Consider the following 16,560-nt stretch of genomic DNA (forward strand, 5'->3'; position numbering starts at 1 on the left):
TCCAATTGTGCCGGACACCAATTCGATTTTAGCTTCTCTGCCCCCGGACTCTAAGTACTACACAGTGATTGATTTATGTTCAGCATTTTTCTCTGTTCCTCTGCATCCAGACAGCCAGTATCTGTTTGCATTTACTTTTAAAGGTAAACAAATCACATACACGCGCCTCCCACAGGGGTTTGTTGAGTCGCCTACTGTGTACGCAGCAGCTGTGAGGAGAGATCTGGACACTTTGGTCCTGACAGGAGGTAGTACCTTGCTTCAGTACGCAGATGACCTGTTGTTAGCTTCTCCCAATAAAGACGCCTGTCGCATCGACTCCATTCTGCTCATGAAAAGACTTTCTGAATGCGGACACAGAGCATCCCTGGCCAAGTTGCAATACTGCCAGACTGAGGTCACGTATTTGGGTCACATTCTGAGGGATGGACACCGTCTCCTCTCGCCAGCAAGGATTTGTCTGTTGAACAAAGTACCACCACCTCGCACAAAGAAGGACATGCTTTCCTTCTTGGGCATGGCAAATTATTGCAGACACTGGATTTTTGAGTATGCTGCGATGGATTCTGTCCTGCGTGCTGCCCCTCTGCAGGCTGCCCCTAACATTGTTCAGTGGTCTGAGGACATGCACACTGCCTTTCAGGACTTAAAGCAGGCCCTCACATCTGCTCCTGCCCTGGGGCTCCCTGACTACCATCAGCCGTTTCACCTGCACGTCCATGAAAAAGGGGGGCTTTGCAACGGGCATCTTGGTGCAGAAGCATGGCTCTAATTTCCGGCCTGTTGCATACTACTCATCTCGACTCTCCCCTGTGGTGCTTGGTATGCCTTCATGCCTGCGGGCTGTGGCCGCAGTGGCGATAGTGGTAAAACAATCCTCTCCCATTGTACTGGCCAGTGACTGTGTAGTACATGTCCCACATGCAGTTTTGCATATTCTGAACACCTCTGCTACTCAGCATATGACGGCAGCAAGGCGATCTGGTTATGAAGCTGTAATTCTTTCAAGTCCACACATCACTCTTAAACGTTCCCCCCCCCCTAAACCCAGCTACACTGGTGCCAATTCCAGATTTTGAAATAACACATGACTGCGTCACAACGATTGACATGTCTTCCTCCCCCAGAGCTGATATGTTGCAAACCCCTATCCCTAATTCAGATATGATTCTGTACACAGACGGGTCTGCGAGCAGGCCGTCTGACACAGTACACTTAGCAGGCTACGCTGTTGTGAATGACTGGGAAGTCTTAGAAAGCCGGGCCTTGCCAAATGGCACGTCAGCTCAGGCTGCAGAGTTGTATGCTCTGCTCAGGGCGTGTATTTTAGCTGAAGGTAGAGTTGCAACCATTTTCACAGACTCCAGGTATGCATTTGGTGTGTGCCATGATTTTGGTGTCTTGTGGAAAATGCGCGGTTTCTTAACATCGGCTGGTAAGCCTATTCAACATCATGCGTTAGTAGCTGAGCTATTAGACGCTATCCTGCTCCCTGCACAGCTAGCAGTAGTTAAATGTGCTGCTCACACAAATTCTAATGATCCTATTTCGCATGGAAATGCGTTAGCCGACACCGCGGCTAAACAAGCAGCAGTTTCCTCCTCTTCTATGGTGCTCCAATGCCCCTCGACACAACCCGCAGAAACCATTTGTTTGCCTTCCTTTAATGATGTCGCGGACATGCAAGCCCGCGCTGATGTTAGGGAGAAAAATGTATGGCTAAGACGAGGTTGTACACTTGACGCTGAGTCCAGCTTGTGGCTCCACCCAGACGGCCGGATGGTCTGTCCCTGTTCATTCCTCCATGTTTTGGCACATGGCAAATCACATGTAGGAAAAGGAGGGATATGAATGGGATTATAAAGTCACAATGGTTTGCTCCAGGCATTACACTAGCTACACAGACCCTTGTAGATAGATGCATGATATGCCAGCAGACAAGAAGAAGAAAAGGTCCAGTTCAGCATGAACATTTACCGCCCCCCTCGGGGCCCTTTGTAAATATGCAAATTGACTTTTCGCACATGCCACCATGCCAAGGATTCAAATATCTTTTGGTAATAGTGTGCCAGTTCTCCAAATGGGTAGAGGCCTACCCTACCAGAAAAGAAGACGCCAGAACAGTTGTAAAGTGTCTTCTCAAAGATGTTGTCCCTAGATTTGGTGTTCCAGCAGGGATTAACAGTGACAGAGGTCCAGCATTCATTTCTAAGATAACCCAGAGTCTAGCTACAGTGTTAGGGTTCAAATGGCAATTGCATGTTCCCTATCATCCACAGAGCTCAGGCCAGGTTGAGAGAATGAACTTGACTATAAAGGAAAAACTCACTAAAACAATGTTGACCACAGGACTAAAATGGGTAGACGCGCTGCCGCTAGTTCTGTGCTCAATCAGAAACTCACCAAATGCAACGACAGGGCTTAGCCCACACGAAGTATTGATGGGAAGGCCAATGTTCACAGGATCTAGTCCTCCAGTAATGCCCCACAGACTCACTCTTTTGTGGACCGAGGATTAGGACAGGTTGTATCCAAACACCACACAGACACTCAGTATGGTGCAAGAGACACAAAGAGAGAGAAAAGGAGGGAGAATAAGGAGGATTGTCTCCCTCCCTGATCATAAGTCAGAGACTATTGCCGTTAACTGCCCAAGTTCAATATGTGACTCATCTAACTGTATTATTGTGTTTCCTGTGTTCTCAGTTTACTCAACATGGGAGTTATATCCAGAAAACCAGTACTCTTGGTTCAGGGTCGCACCAGAGGGGGTAAGGATGGTTCTTAACACCATCGAAGAAATGCCCCCAGAACTGTGGTGTAGCACGATAGAACGGTTCGAGGCACTGATAAGGAAGGAGGTAAAATGTACAGTGCGGAAGCCAGATTACCGCATTCCCAATCTAGGTGATACTGCATGCAGTTACTGGACCAAATAGCAAAACAAATGTTCCATCTACTCCACTTAAACAATCAGGAGGCGAGGTAGATTCTTCAAAAAAGGCCTTAATTACTCCTTATAAACAAACTAAAACTAATTCTGCAGTAAGTTTAATGTTAGACTATGCACATGAACGTAATGTTAGCAACTGTTGGTTGTGCCAAAATATGCCAGAATCAATGCATTCTCCTATGTTTAGCCCAATTCCTTTCACAAAAGCTGATTGCGGTTTAGTAAACTGGAATGACATAGCATCTAGAATTAGCGATGAGGCTGGGGATTGTTACACTCCTTCCTACCCAATAGACTCTGAAAAACCTTTACAGTACAAGGGCTTAGTCTCTCTCATTGTTGATACAGTAAATAAAGATTACCTGCCTGACGGTTTCAAACGTTTGATGTTTTTAAAATTAATATATATGAAGAAATACGTTAACCTAGCTTTTGAATATAGATTCCAGTTAGCTCTAGCTCAGACTAATTGTTCAGCTAACTTTACAAGTCCAACATGTACAATGCAACCACACACACCCGCTTTGTTAGTGGAAGCGTTGGTAACAGTGGTGCCCTGGTTCGGCTCTAGGACAGTGGACTCCGTTGAGGTTAAAATACATGACTGTACGCAGCCAATACCCTTAGGCAAGCCCCCTACACGTGACTGCTCAGTATATGTTCCCCCAATTGTTGTACATGAATGGAAGAATGTGTCCATCTGTTTCCAGAATGCAGTAGGATCTCACACCTCTCCTGATGTGGGACACAGCGACTGTAATGCCATAGTGAGAGTACATATAGCCAGAATTCCCCTCCCACAGAGAGTTTACTTAGTTTGTGGGGATCGCACGTACGGCTGTGTGCCATATGATGTTTTTTATGGTACCTGCTATCTAGCCTACCTAATCCCTTTAATCCGTAAAGTAGAGGCTACTGAGATTGCAGCAATACTTCCCTCTCTACACAGGAACAGCAGGTCAATTACACAAGGACAACAGATAGCTAGCCTATTCTTGCCTTGGTACGGTATTTATGTTACTCAGCAGGAAATTGTCGCATTGTCTAAAGTGGTGGAACATCATTTAAATGTATCCAACACAGCGATGTTAGCTGAACACAAAGAATTGCAGGAAGTTAGGACAGTAGCACTACAGAATCGTATGGCGCTTGACCTCCTCTTAGCGGCCCAAGGAGGAACATGCAAGGTGATAGGAAGTGAGTGCTGTTCTTTCATATCTGATGCCACACCTGAAGTTATGGACATGGCTCATGATACTGCCAGGGGAATAAAATAATTGCATGAAACTCATGGGTTTACATTTGGGGAATTAAGTGGAACTTTTGGATCTTGGGGAGCAGGGCTGGTTAAATTTGTTGTTACTGTTTCAGTGTTTATCTTGGTTGTGCTAATCCTAGTGATCTGTTTGATCACTGTAGTTAAATTAGCCATACGAAGGGTTGCCAAGACTGCCCTCCAGGCCCCACAAAGGCTAGTTGGACATTCAACTGTACAGGACACAATATTAATGTACAATGCCGAGCTTCCGGACCCCTGGGTCTCCATCGTGATCTCCGACCCGTGGGTACCTCCATTCAGCGATTGAGATGTTGTTTAAAGTTGATATTCTGAATAAAGAACAGATGTTTTGATAATTGATTACAGTTGATACACTGGATTAAAGGACAAATGTCTGATTTTTCCTTTGCAGGTTGTGATACAAATAAAATGTCTGATTTTCCTTTTCAGATTTTGAACAAGTGTATTTGAATGAAATAAATGTATTACTAAGTGCCTTACTCTTGAATAAAGCGTAATGAAGTAAACGTAAAGTAATGTTAAAGATTGAGGACACTGTAACTTTACAGTTTACAGATTGATCGATTCATCACTGCGAATTTATACCTTAAACTAGGAACCTTAGCTGGATCTCTCATGATTCTGATTTATACCTCAATTGGATTTCTCATAATCCTAAATTATACCTCAATTGATTTCTTATAATCCTAATTGTGTTTTTTAATAAGTAATTGCCTTAAAGTAAATCTTTAAGATGTAAGCTGATTTTAGAATCTGTGTTTGATGAATGAGATTAACTGAGTGATAAATGATAAAAGATCTTATTTTTGAAACATATATTTTGCTATAATATTTTGTACCCCATGTGTTTATTATTGTACCTTTTGACAAAAATGCCAAGCACTGAAGAGAGATGATTTTATTATGATTGACTGTGTTCAATCATGGTGATTGAAGTGTTTTTCAATCTTGTTCTATTTTTAATGTAATGAATGTATCTGAGCCCACCCAACTCTGAGGACGCCTATTGATTTTAAGTATTGACTGAAATATTCTTAGACTAATGTTAATTGGTTATCAATAGATTGATAAAAAGAGTGAATCTGTAAGAGAATATTTTCATCTGATCTGTTTATAGAGTCTTTTATGGTTCCTTAGAGTCTGTGATACTGCAAACATCTGCTTGTAGTCAGTCAGAGACTTCTCTGTAGGTTGAGGTCACAGGTCAAACGCTTCTCCGATATCCGTGGGGGGGTTTGAGATCTGGCAGGATCTTCTTTGAGACAAGCAGATCATTGTCTTTTGCATCGGCTAATTGATTATACGCGGGCTTTCTGGAAGCCCGCCTCTCCTCGTGTTGGTTAGATGTTTTGTGTCTTTTGGTTCAGAGATCGCTGGTGGAGCACTGGGCATGTGTGAAACTTAGATGATCTCCCCGGCCGTATGTAATTAATGTACTGTGATCAATAAACTCTTCAGTGCTTTTGGCTAACAACGGTTCCAGACTCCTTCATTCTACCTCAACATTGCAACAACAGAAGTTTACCTTCACAGTAGAGACACTACATACTTATATACACCTGAACATCAGCAGGAGAGGACTCTTTAAAGTAGAGACACTACATACTGATATACACCTGAACATCAGCAGGAGAGGACTCTTTAAAGTAGAGACACTACATACTGATATACACCTGAACATCAGCAGGAGAGGACTCTTTCAAGTAGAGACACTACATACTGATATACACCTGAACATCAGCAGGAGAGGACTCTTTAAAGTAGAGACACTACATACTGACATACACCTGAACATCAGCAGGAGAGGACTCTTTAAAGTAGAGACACTACATACTGATATACACCTGAACATCAGCAGGAGAGGACTCTTTAAAGTAGAGACACTACATACTGATATACACCTGAACATCAGCAGGAGAGGACTTTTTAAAGTAGAGACACTACATACTGATATACACCTGGACATCAGCAGGAGAGGACTTTTTAAAGTAGAGACACTACATACTGATATACACCTGAACATCAGCAGGAGAGGACTCTTTAAAGTAGAGACACTACATACTGATATACACCTGAACATCAGCAGGAGAGGACTTTTTAAAGTAGAGACACTACATACTGATATACACCTGAACATCAGCAGGAGAGGACTCTTTAAAGTAGAGACACTACATACTGATATACACCTGAACATCAGCAGGAGAGGACTCTTTAAAGTAGAGACACTACATACTGATATACACCTGGACATCAGCAGGAGAGGACTTTTTAAAGTAGAGACACTACATACTGATATACACCTGGACATCAGCAGGAGAGGACTCTTTAAAGTAGAGACACTACATACTGATATACACCTGAACATCAGCAGGAGAGGACTCTTTAAAGTAGAGACACTACATACTAATATGTATAAGCGCTTTGAGCACCAGGAGAAGCGCTATATAAATAACATGTATTATTATTATTATTATTATGAACCTGGAAATGAGCAAAATATGTCCTCTTTCATACAAGTCTAGTAAAACAACCTTTACACACTGAGAACAAATATGAAAGAATGCAGTTTAGCCATTACATATGTTACTTTTGAAAGCATACATAATAACCTATGTTCAAGGACAACATTCAAGTTGTTGTTTCCTTTAAAGTCAGGTTAATGTCAAGGACGTTTGGATGTTTTTCACGTTTGTTATCAAGGACATCTGCTGGATTCTCACGACCTCGTGACCTGTTTAACGTGCATATAAAGACGGGGACAGAGTGAGACGTGTCTCACTTCTCTGTCTGAACAGCGAAAATTCAGAATGAGGAGAGCTGCAGTTTTTCTGGCGTTGCTGTTCTGTCTGCTCTGGACGGGGACTCAGGGTGCGGATGGAGGGGGGACAGGGAAGAAAGAGGGGGAGTTTGATATCCAAGGAGTGAAAGCAGGTTAAATGTTTACATAAAATGCTTACTTATATGTTGATGTACAGTTGTGACAGAGCTCCACAGTGACATCTACAATAATACTAATAACAATTTTAAAATGTGTTCAGCTTTAGAGGCCAGGATGAGCTCCAGTGAGAAGGAATAAGAAACATAAACTATTATGAAGAGTCAAAGTATTGAATAAGAATAGAACTGGTATACTGATATACCAGCAAATATCAAACTCTGCTGCATCCTCCTCTTTCTCACAGCCGGTCCTCAGGTGGCGTTCTCAGCCGGTCTCAGTGATGCAGGAGTAGTCGGACCCTTCGGCACTAACTCAATACTGAAGTACACTAAAGTCTTCACCAATATCGGCCAGGCCTACAACCCAACTACAGGTACTGAACACACACACACACACACGCACGCACGCATGCACACACACACACACACATACACACACACACACACACACACACACACACACACACACACACACACACACACACACACACACACACACACACACACACACACACACACACACACACATACACACACCATGTATACATCACTTCAGGGGACATTACATTGACTTACATGCATTTCCTGGAGACTTATCCTAACCTTAACCATAACCAACACATGCCTAACCCTAACCCTAACCCTAACCCTAACCAAGTCTTCACCCTAATGGGGACCTCCATTTTGTCCCCATAAGGGAGGCGAGCCCCCACACGTGACTGTGTAAACAGATTTAGGTCCCCACAAGTATAGTAATGCTAGGCCACACACACACACACACACACACACACACACACACACACACACACACACACACACACACACACACACACACACACACACACACTAATATTCATTTACAGTAGATGTGTGACTGTAAGCTTTCTTAAGAGTTTTCTTAATGAAACCATTAAAACATCTTTTAGTTTTCCTACAGTTGATCATGGTAGAAAATAGAACAAAGTTAAGAGCTCCTACATGTTCCATATTTAAAAAAAAACCCATCCTTAAGTCCTGCTGAAGCACCAGAAACAATCTCCCCTCACTGACCTTCTCCTGTGATGCAGGTATCTTCACAGCCCCCGTCAAAGGAGTCTACTACTTCAGCTTCAACATGTGGGGAAGCCGCTTTGTATCAGATACCGCTCTTGAATTCGCTCTCAACAACGTGATGAAGATGAGGCTTCAAGATTACAATGATGCCTATGGCTATGTCTCTGCGGCTAACTCAATGGTTCTTCAGCTGGAGAAGGGAGATGTTGCCAACATGGTTCTGCCCTCCAGCTACAGCGTTTATGATGAGTTGTTTAATCGCATGGTTTTCAGTGGATTTCTACTCTTTCCTCTGTAAAGCCCACTGTAAACCACCCACTGCATTAAGTTTCAACATTACATATTAATAAAAAGTGTGTTGACTCAATTTATATAATTGTTTGTGTTTATGTGTGCTTGGTTACATGAACAAGAGGCATTCATTACCATAACAACGTTTTCTACGGACAATATAAGACAAACACTTTAGCAGTATGTTGTTGTCCAAACCCCTTAAACCGAGACCAAGTCAAGACCAAAGAGCCCTCTACAGTCTGTGCCCTGACTACAGAAGTGAGACCCACACTGCATGACACAGATATGAAAAATATATAATATAAAAAACAGAGACACTCCTCAAAATGATCTGTCATATCCACAATCCCAGAAAAACATGCTGGTCACATACAGTTGTTAATCTTAAGTAAAAGTACTATTATAAAACGGACAAGTCAAATCAAGCAATCTGATTGGTTCTTAGCCGTGATATACTGAGCGTATACCACGGGTAGAATTGTAAATTACTTTTCACAACAAGTCAGTATCCCTCCGCGTCTGAGAAAAACAGTATACCGTTGGTCTGAAAAGCAAACGGCAAGAAAATAGCGGAGAAGTAACGGGCAGAAACCCTCCTCTTTACGCAGCGGTCCAGACATAGACATCAAACGGCAAAACATATTCAGTGTGCAGTTCCTTTGGCATTAGGGCAGGGATATCTTGATTTGACTTGTCAGTTTTATAAATATATTTACATTTCTTCCGTTACGAAACAAACTTACAAAGCATAAGATGGAAACATTTAAGATTAACTTCGACCTCCGGGGGGGGTCTTACTATGGAGGAGTGAATTGAGGAATACCTATCTCCAGAAGAAAAAAAACACCTAAACGACGACATGCAGAGCTACGTGAAGAGCAGGTAGACCAACTGGAAAAGTAGCACCATTCAAAAGCTTTCTGATACGGGTCTTGAAACAAAGTAGAGAAATTATGAGCGGTGCGAAAGCTCTCTCCAGAGCTACTGGAAGCCAAATCTCGGGGACCGGAGAAAGTGGAGCAATATTCTCGCCACGCCAAGCAACAGCCAGAACAACCTCAACCTATACAAGTAACCTCGTAAGCCATGCTACTGATGCTGGACAGTTTTTCAGTGGGTGCACAATAAACGGCAACATACAAATGAATGTAAATAAATAGCCAAATAATGGATCAACGCTCTCTGTCTAATATGTTCGCGAGCTGTTAATGTTGTTGCATAGCAACCACCTCGCACTATGTTTCGTGCAGAAGGCAACGGAGGGACTATTTTATTTTGAACATCATTATTTACTAATAAAAACTATTTAAGTTAGAGTGTGTATTTTCTTTCATATTGCCACACTTGGTAACCGTTTTATAAAAGCAATAGCTCACTTCAGGCCGTGGTATATGCTCATTATATCACAGGGGGCGTGGTTCGGCCCGACACGAAGTGGAGGGTCGACAACTCCCTTAGCTGTGATATAATGCAACCCAGTCTCACGGCATTTCGTGTTCACCAACATGATTTTTAATCTATTGATTCGTGTTCACCAACACGATTTGCCCCTTTTTTTCGTGTTGCACAGCACGATTTTAAAAGCAATGTATTTCTACTGCCTGCAGCACGTGGGAGACCGGAAGCTGTGTGGTTCATAAAAACATGTTCTTACTCAATATCAAGCCACAATTATTGCTTTTATTTTAAATCGTATAATTTCGGACTTTTGTTGCCGTCTGTGAGGAAAATAAATGGGGCTCAGAGCCTCAGGATACTGAAATCTGTATTTTAAAATATATTTTTCCTTCTAATTCGTTATTCTTTTCAAAATAACACACTGCTATTTACTCACAAATAACACACAATTATCCTTGCTTTTATTTATTGGTTTAATTCCATAATATCGGGCTTTTTTGGCGTCCGTCAGGAACTGAATTTCAAATAAAAATAACCGGAAACAGACGTAGGCCTATAAGGGACATTTCGAGCATCATTGCGATTGTCAACATTTCTGAGTTTAGGATGGCCGAAGACACTACACTACCCATAATCCCCAGCTATCGTTTAGGACTACAGTCCCCGTAAGGTTACGCAGAGCGTCAAACAGCTGTGTGAAATGGAACGAAACCACGCCAGACTATCCAAAACTGGAATCGAACGCCCCCCCAGAACTACACATGCTGGCTATTGTGTTTCGCAAAATGTTCAATGGGACGTCTCTACTGAACGTTTTCGTTTTCCCCACAATTAGAAGTTGCAAGTATTAAACACATTGGTGTTATCAAATGTAAAACATATAATTAATAAATGGGTGAAAATCGCTTGTGTCCATAATGCGCAGCATTAATACCCACATGACAGCTCATTGTTACTTTGTAATTCTACTCCACTACAATTCAGAGGTTAACCTGGTATTTTTACTCCACTGCATTTATTTGAGTTACTTTGCAGATTCTGATTAATTATGTGAAATATAAACAACCCTTAAATCAGACTTTAGTTACACCTGAGTAAAATTCAGGTAAGGTGATTGTCAAGTGCCAACAATCAGGAGAGATATTTGATAGCTGGTGCTTGAGAAGACTAAACATGTATCTGCAATTGACATGAATGGAAACGAGTAATAAAGTATATTCACTACTCGTTATTCTCTACTAATAGTTCATTAAAGACTGTATATTATGGCTATTTTGCGCATCCCTTTCAAGATTTTCAAAGGTTTATTGACATATCATATACACAACTACGGTGTAGTTATGCAATGAATGAAACACTTGGGTCACAGGTTCCTCAACAGTGCATTACAAGACATCTATCAATATGTGTGTACCTCCACCATTAAACTGTCATATTCTGCACATTTCTTATTCTATCTACATACATAAGAGTATAATTCATATGTATAATATCAGTTAAAAAAAGTGCTTCAACATAGTTAACATTGCAGGAAAGCAATATATTAGACGTTAAGTACTTTGTCAGGCTTAATATTTATCTGTAGATAGATACCCCCAAAGTTTTTTTCTTATTTAAAAGAAGACCTTAATCTGTTATTTAATGTTTAAATAAAGGTTAATTCGTTTTTCTGTTTTGCACCTCCTCCTATTAATATCTTTGTACATTCTGCACTAAACTGTTTTATTGTAGAGATCACTTAGAGTATCTTCTTGATTTTTTATATTCTATATTTATACTTTCCTCCTATGAAAGTATGTACTCTTAATATTTTTTTAATGAAATAAAACACAATAATTCAATAACGTGCTTTAACCACTAGGAGGTGCACACAAGGTACACACAGCCATAATAACGTTGTATTATTAGTGTAGGACACTTATGTTTTCGTACAACATCCGAAGATGTGTAGTTTTATGCATGCTTTCACATAATTTTACAGCATATTGCTATACTATTTCAGACTCAGTATTTACATTCTTACATTCAAAGAAAATCAGTAATATCTTTAAAAACTACAGTCCTTTTATATCAGGCACATTTAGGGACAGCTAAAGTAGCGAAGCTGCGGGTCCTCAAGCTGGACATTATTGCGGTCGCATCGTCACATGCATAATTATCATCGTCACAGAGAGAATGCGTTCGTGAAGAATGTGAGCATATATGCAGATCTTTAGTGTTGGTAATGTTATAAGATTGTATGCATAGTATCCTGCTGAGTCAGTGTGTTAATGAGTCTATTGATGTCCCGTTTTTAGCTGCTATGTTGTTCAGAAATTGAGCTAATGCTAGTTAGCTAAGTTAAGCTATTCAGTGATAGTGTGTGGATGAGATACTAACTTAGCCTTTATTAGCCATGTGTGTGTTTGCAACGTGTCTAATGTGTTTTTAGCAACAATTAGTATTGCTGTTGCTTATTATTAATAACCAGAGTCTGGTTAGTTATTGTAATGTGAACCTTATTTCAATTTCTGTGTATTTTGCAGAAACCATTCATTCTCTACTCTACGTTGTCATTATCATTATCATCCTCATCAAACCCATTCGACATCCTGTATGTGATTCCATATCAAACATGATGTATTCTGTGTTGATGATCAGAACTAACTAAGCTAATATAAAGTCCAACGACTGTACTTCCTGTCTCCGTGTCAACTCTAACCGGAGTGCTGTTTTGGATAAAGCGGCTCCAGCACAAACATCACAACACACATAAGATTCCCCAATACAAACAATTATACAAATTGAGTCAACACACTTATTTATTAATATGTAATGTTGAAACTTAATGCAGTGGGTGTTTTACAGTGGGCTTCACAGAGGAAAGAGTAGAAATCCACTGAAAACCATGCGATTAAACAACTCATCATAAACGCTGAAGCTGGAGGGCAGAACGATGTTGGCAACATCTCCCTTCTCCAGCTGAAGAACCATTGAGTTAGCCGCAGAGACATAGCCATAGGCATCATTGTAATCTTGAAGCCTCATCTTCATCACGTTGTTAAGAGCGAATTCAAGAGCGGTATCTGATACAAAGCGGCTTCCCCACATGTTGAAGCTGAAGTAGTAGACTCCTTTGAAGGGGGCTGTGAAGATACCTGTATCAGAGGAGAAGATCAGTGAGGAGAGATTGTTTCTGCTGCTTCAGCAGGACTTAAGGATGTTTTGTTTTTTTTAAATAAGGAGCATGTAGGAGCTATTACCCGCGTTCACACCGCAGTACTTTTCCCACTTTAGTTCCGATATAGTTCAGAAATGTCGCGTTCACACCAAAAAGAGCCGCAACTAAAATTAGTTAATGAGAACCTTTTTTACCCCCTGCTAGAGAGCAGGTACTTTCGTGGGAGAAAAAGGTTCCTATGTCTGATTGGCGGTGGAGATGAGGAGGTGTCAGCGTTCTGGCGATTTACTCGGAAGGCTTCAGTAGAAGCTGCTGGGAGTCCCAGCAGCTTCTACTGAAGCCAGTCCCCAACTCCAGGGACTTCCCGCCGGGGACTTCGGGTGGCAGTATACGCCGTGAAGTTGTTTGCGGCCTGCCAGTAAACCCAAAGCAGAAGAAGAAGTGACGTCAGCAGCTTCATTTGCCTAATCCTTCCCCAGGAACTTATTCCGTTGTGAACGCGATCTGTACTTAGTTCATGAGAACTAAAGAGTTCTCATGAACTAAGTTCTCATGAACCTTTGTGGGAAAAGTACTGTGGTGTGAATGCGCCTCTTGACTTTGTTCTATTTTCTACCATGATCAACTAGGAAAACTAAGAGATGTTTTAATGGTTTCATTAAGAAAACTCTTAAGAAAGCTTATAGTCACACATCTACTGTAAATGAGTGTGTGTGTGTGTGTGTGTGTTCAGTACCTGTAGTTGGGCTGTAGGCCAGGCCGATATTGGTGAAGACTTTAGTGTACTTCAGTATTGAGTTAGTGCCGAAGGGTCCGACTACTCCTGCATCACTGAGACCGACTGAGAACGCCACCTGAGTACCGGCTGTGAGAAAGAGGAGGATGCAGCAGAGTTTGACATTTGCTGGTATATCAGTATACCAGTTCTATTCTTATTCAATACTTTGACTCTTCATAATAGTTTATGTTTCTTACCTGAGTTATGTGTCTGGAACTCCACCACCTGCTTTTCACTGGAGCTCATCCTGTTCTCTAGAGCTGAACAAGTTTAAAATCTTTATAGTAAAATATAGTTTTCATCCTCAGTTTATTTCAGTTTCTGTCATCACATATTAGAAAGTTTGACACCTGTTTTCTACCACACTAAAGAGTTCACTTTAAATCAGATAGCTTACCTCCATCCTCACCCTGAGCCCCCGTCCAGAGCAGACAGAGCAGCAAAACTGCAGCTTTCCTCATTCTGAAATATCGCTGTTCAGACAGAGAAGTGTGACACGTCTCGCTCTGTTCCCGTCTTTATATACACGTTAAACAGCTGACGAGGCCGTGAGAATCCAGCAGATTTCTTTGATAACACATATCAAAATAATCCAAACGTCCTTGGACATTGTTTGATGTTCTCATAAACAAGTCATGTTTATCTTGGAACTTGATTTAATAACCTTGATAGTGACGGAGCATACTACATACACATGGCAGTTATCAGAACCATAACTATGAAACCTCCTGGGTACGGGCTCAAGCTGGTCCCGCTATATTGAGGAGAATGTATGCCCGTGTGCGAGCTGGCTTGTGCCGCCGCGATGAAAATGTCATATTCCTGTTCGAATACTCGCCAGTTCTCTGCGATGTTACCGTCAAAGACGAGTGGGTCGGGTCTCCGGAATCCATCCGCCATGTTAGCTTAGCTGCTTGCGTCTTGGAGCAGGCTTAGTTGTCCTCACAAACGTCACTCGGACGTGAAAAATCTGTCGAAAATAAACTCCGGAGACTTGACTTCTGACACCATGTTTGATGTTCTCATAAACGAGTCATATTTATTGGAACTTGGTTTAATAACCTTGATAGTGACTGAGCATACTACATACACATGGCAGTTATCAGAACCATATAGACAACCCCCTGGGTAGGGTACGGGTTAGGGTTACCTTGGTTGCTGATTGGCTAATGGCTACACAAGACAAAACATCGTTATGACATCATAAGTGGCCAAAATCTGATCAGCTCATTTTCAGACAGGTTTTTATAGAAATGGATCAAAAAGAGAGAGAATCTTTGTTCCTGAAACTTTCAGAGTCTCTTTCCACAGAGGGGACACATGTTGATGTAGAAGAGACATGAAGAAGAGGGGACACATGTTGATGTAGAAGAGACATGAAGAAGAGGGGACACATGTTGATGTAGAAGAGACATGGAGAAGAGGGGACACATGTTGATGTAGAAGAGACATGGAGAAGAGAGGACACATGTTGATATAGAAGAGACATGAAGAAGAGGGGACACATGTTGATGTAGAAGAGACATGAAGAAGAGGGGACACATGTTGATGTAGAAGAGACATGAAGAAGAGGGGACACATGTTGATGTAGAAGAGACATGAAGAAGAGGGGGACACATGTTGATGTAGAAGAGACATGAAGAAGAGGGGACACATGTTGATATAGAAGAGACATGAAGAAGAGGGGACACATGTTGATGTAGAAGAGACATGAAGAAGAGGGGACACATGTTGATGTGTAGAAGAGAGAGGACATGAAGAAGAGGGCGACACAATGTTGATGTAGAAGAGACATGAAGAAGAGGGGACACATGTTGATATAGAAGAGACATGAAGAAGAGGGGACACATGTTGATGTAGAAGAGACATGAAGAAGAGGGGACACATGTTGATGTAGAAGAGACATGAAGAAGAGGGGACACATGTTGATGTAGAAGAGACATGAAGAAGAAGAGGGGACACATGTTGATGTAGAAGAGACATGAACGAAGAGGGACAATGTTGATGTAGAAGAGACGTGAAGAAGAGGGACGACATGTTGATGTAGAAGAGACATGAAGAAAGAGGGGACACATGTGATGTAGAAGAGACATGAAAAAGAGGGGACACATGTTGATGTAGAAGAGACATGAAAGAAGAGGGGACACATGTTGATGTAGAAGAGACATGAAAAAGAAGAGGGGACACATGTTGATGTAGAGAGACATGAAGAGAGGGGACACATGTTGATGTAGAAGAGACATGAAGAAGAGGGGACACATGTTGATGTAGAGAGACATGAAGAAGAGGGGACACATGTTGATGTAGAAGAGACATGAAGAAGAGGGGACACATTTTGATGTAGAAGAGACATGAAGAAGAGGGGACACATGTTGATGTAGGAAGAGACATGAAGAAGAGGGGACACATGTTGATGTAGAAGAGGACATGAAGAAGAGGGGACACATGTTGATGTAGAAGAGACATGAAGAAGAGGGGACACATGTTGATGTAGAAGAGACATGGAAGAAGAGGGGACACATGTTGATGTAGAAGAGACATGAAGAAGAGGGGACACATGTTGATGTAGAAGAGACATGAGAAGAGAAGAGGGGGACACATGTTGATGTAGAAGAGACATGAAGAAGAGGGGACACATGTTGATGTAGGAGAGACATGAAGAAGAGGGGACACATGTTGATGTAGAA

General features: G+C 41.6%; 1 protein-coding gene and 1 long non-coding RNA gene across 2 annotated transcripts; one reads left to right on the forward strand and one right to left on the reverse strand.

Annotated features, from left to right (window-relative positions):
* The first annotated feature begins 7,045 nt into the window (after positions 1-7,045).
* LOC117535546 (complement C1q-like protein 2) lies at positions 7,046-8,541 on the forward strand. Its single transcript, XM_034200060.1, has 3 exons — positions 7,046-7,121; positions 7,436-7,564; positions 8,258-8,541. The coding sequence occupies exons 1-3, from the start codon at positions 7,061-7,063 to the stop codon at positions 8,539-8,541; spliced, it is 474 nt and encodes a 157-aa protein (XP_034055951.1). The 5' UTR covers positions 7,046-7,060.
* Positions 8,542-13,898: 5,357 nt separating this feature from the next.
* On the reverse strand, positions 13,899-14,352 carry LOC117535573. The gene is made up of 3 exons (XR_004567433.1): positions 14,271-14,352; positions 14,071-14,133; positions 13,899-13,960 (listed from the first exon to the last, which is right to left on the reverse strand). It is a non-coding gene; the product is annotated as an uncharacterized LOC117535573 (long non-coding RNA).
* Between the last annotated feature and the right edge of the window lie 2,208 nt (positions 14,353-16,560).

Source organism: Gymnodraco acuticeps, unplaced genomic scaffold (assembly GCF_902827175.1).
Source record: "Gymnodraco acuticeps unplaced genomic scaffold, fGymAcu1.1, whole genome shotgun sequence".
Taxonomy (NCBI): Eukaryota; Metazoa; Chordata; class Actinopteri; order Perciformes; family Bathydraconidae; genus Gymnodraco; species Gymnodraco acuticeps.

Coding starts and splice junctions, on each gene's coding strand:
- LOC117535546 (XM_034200060.1), top strand. CDS start 7,061: ATGAGGAGAGCTGCAGTTTTTCTGGCGTTGCTGTTCTGTCTGCTCTGG. Junction 7,122..7,435: donor GCTCTGGACGGGGACTCAGG/GTGCGGATGGAG, acceptor TCTTTCTCACAG/CCGGTCCTCAGGTGGCGTTC. Junction 7,565..8,257: donor GGCCTACAACCCAACTACAG/GTACTGAACACA, acceptor CCTGTGATGCAG/GTATCTTCACAGCCCCCGTC.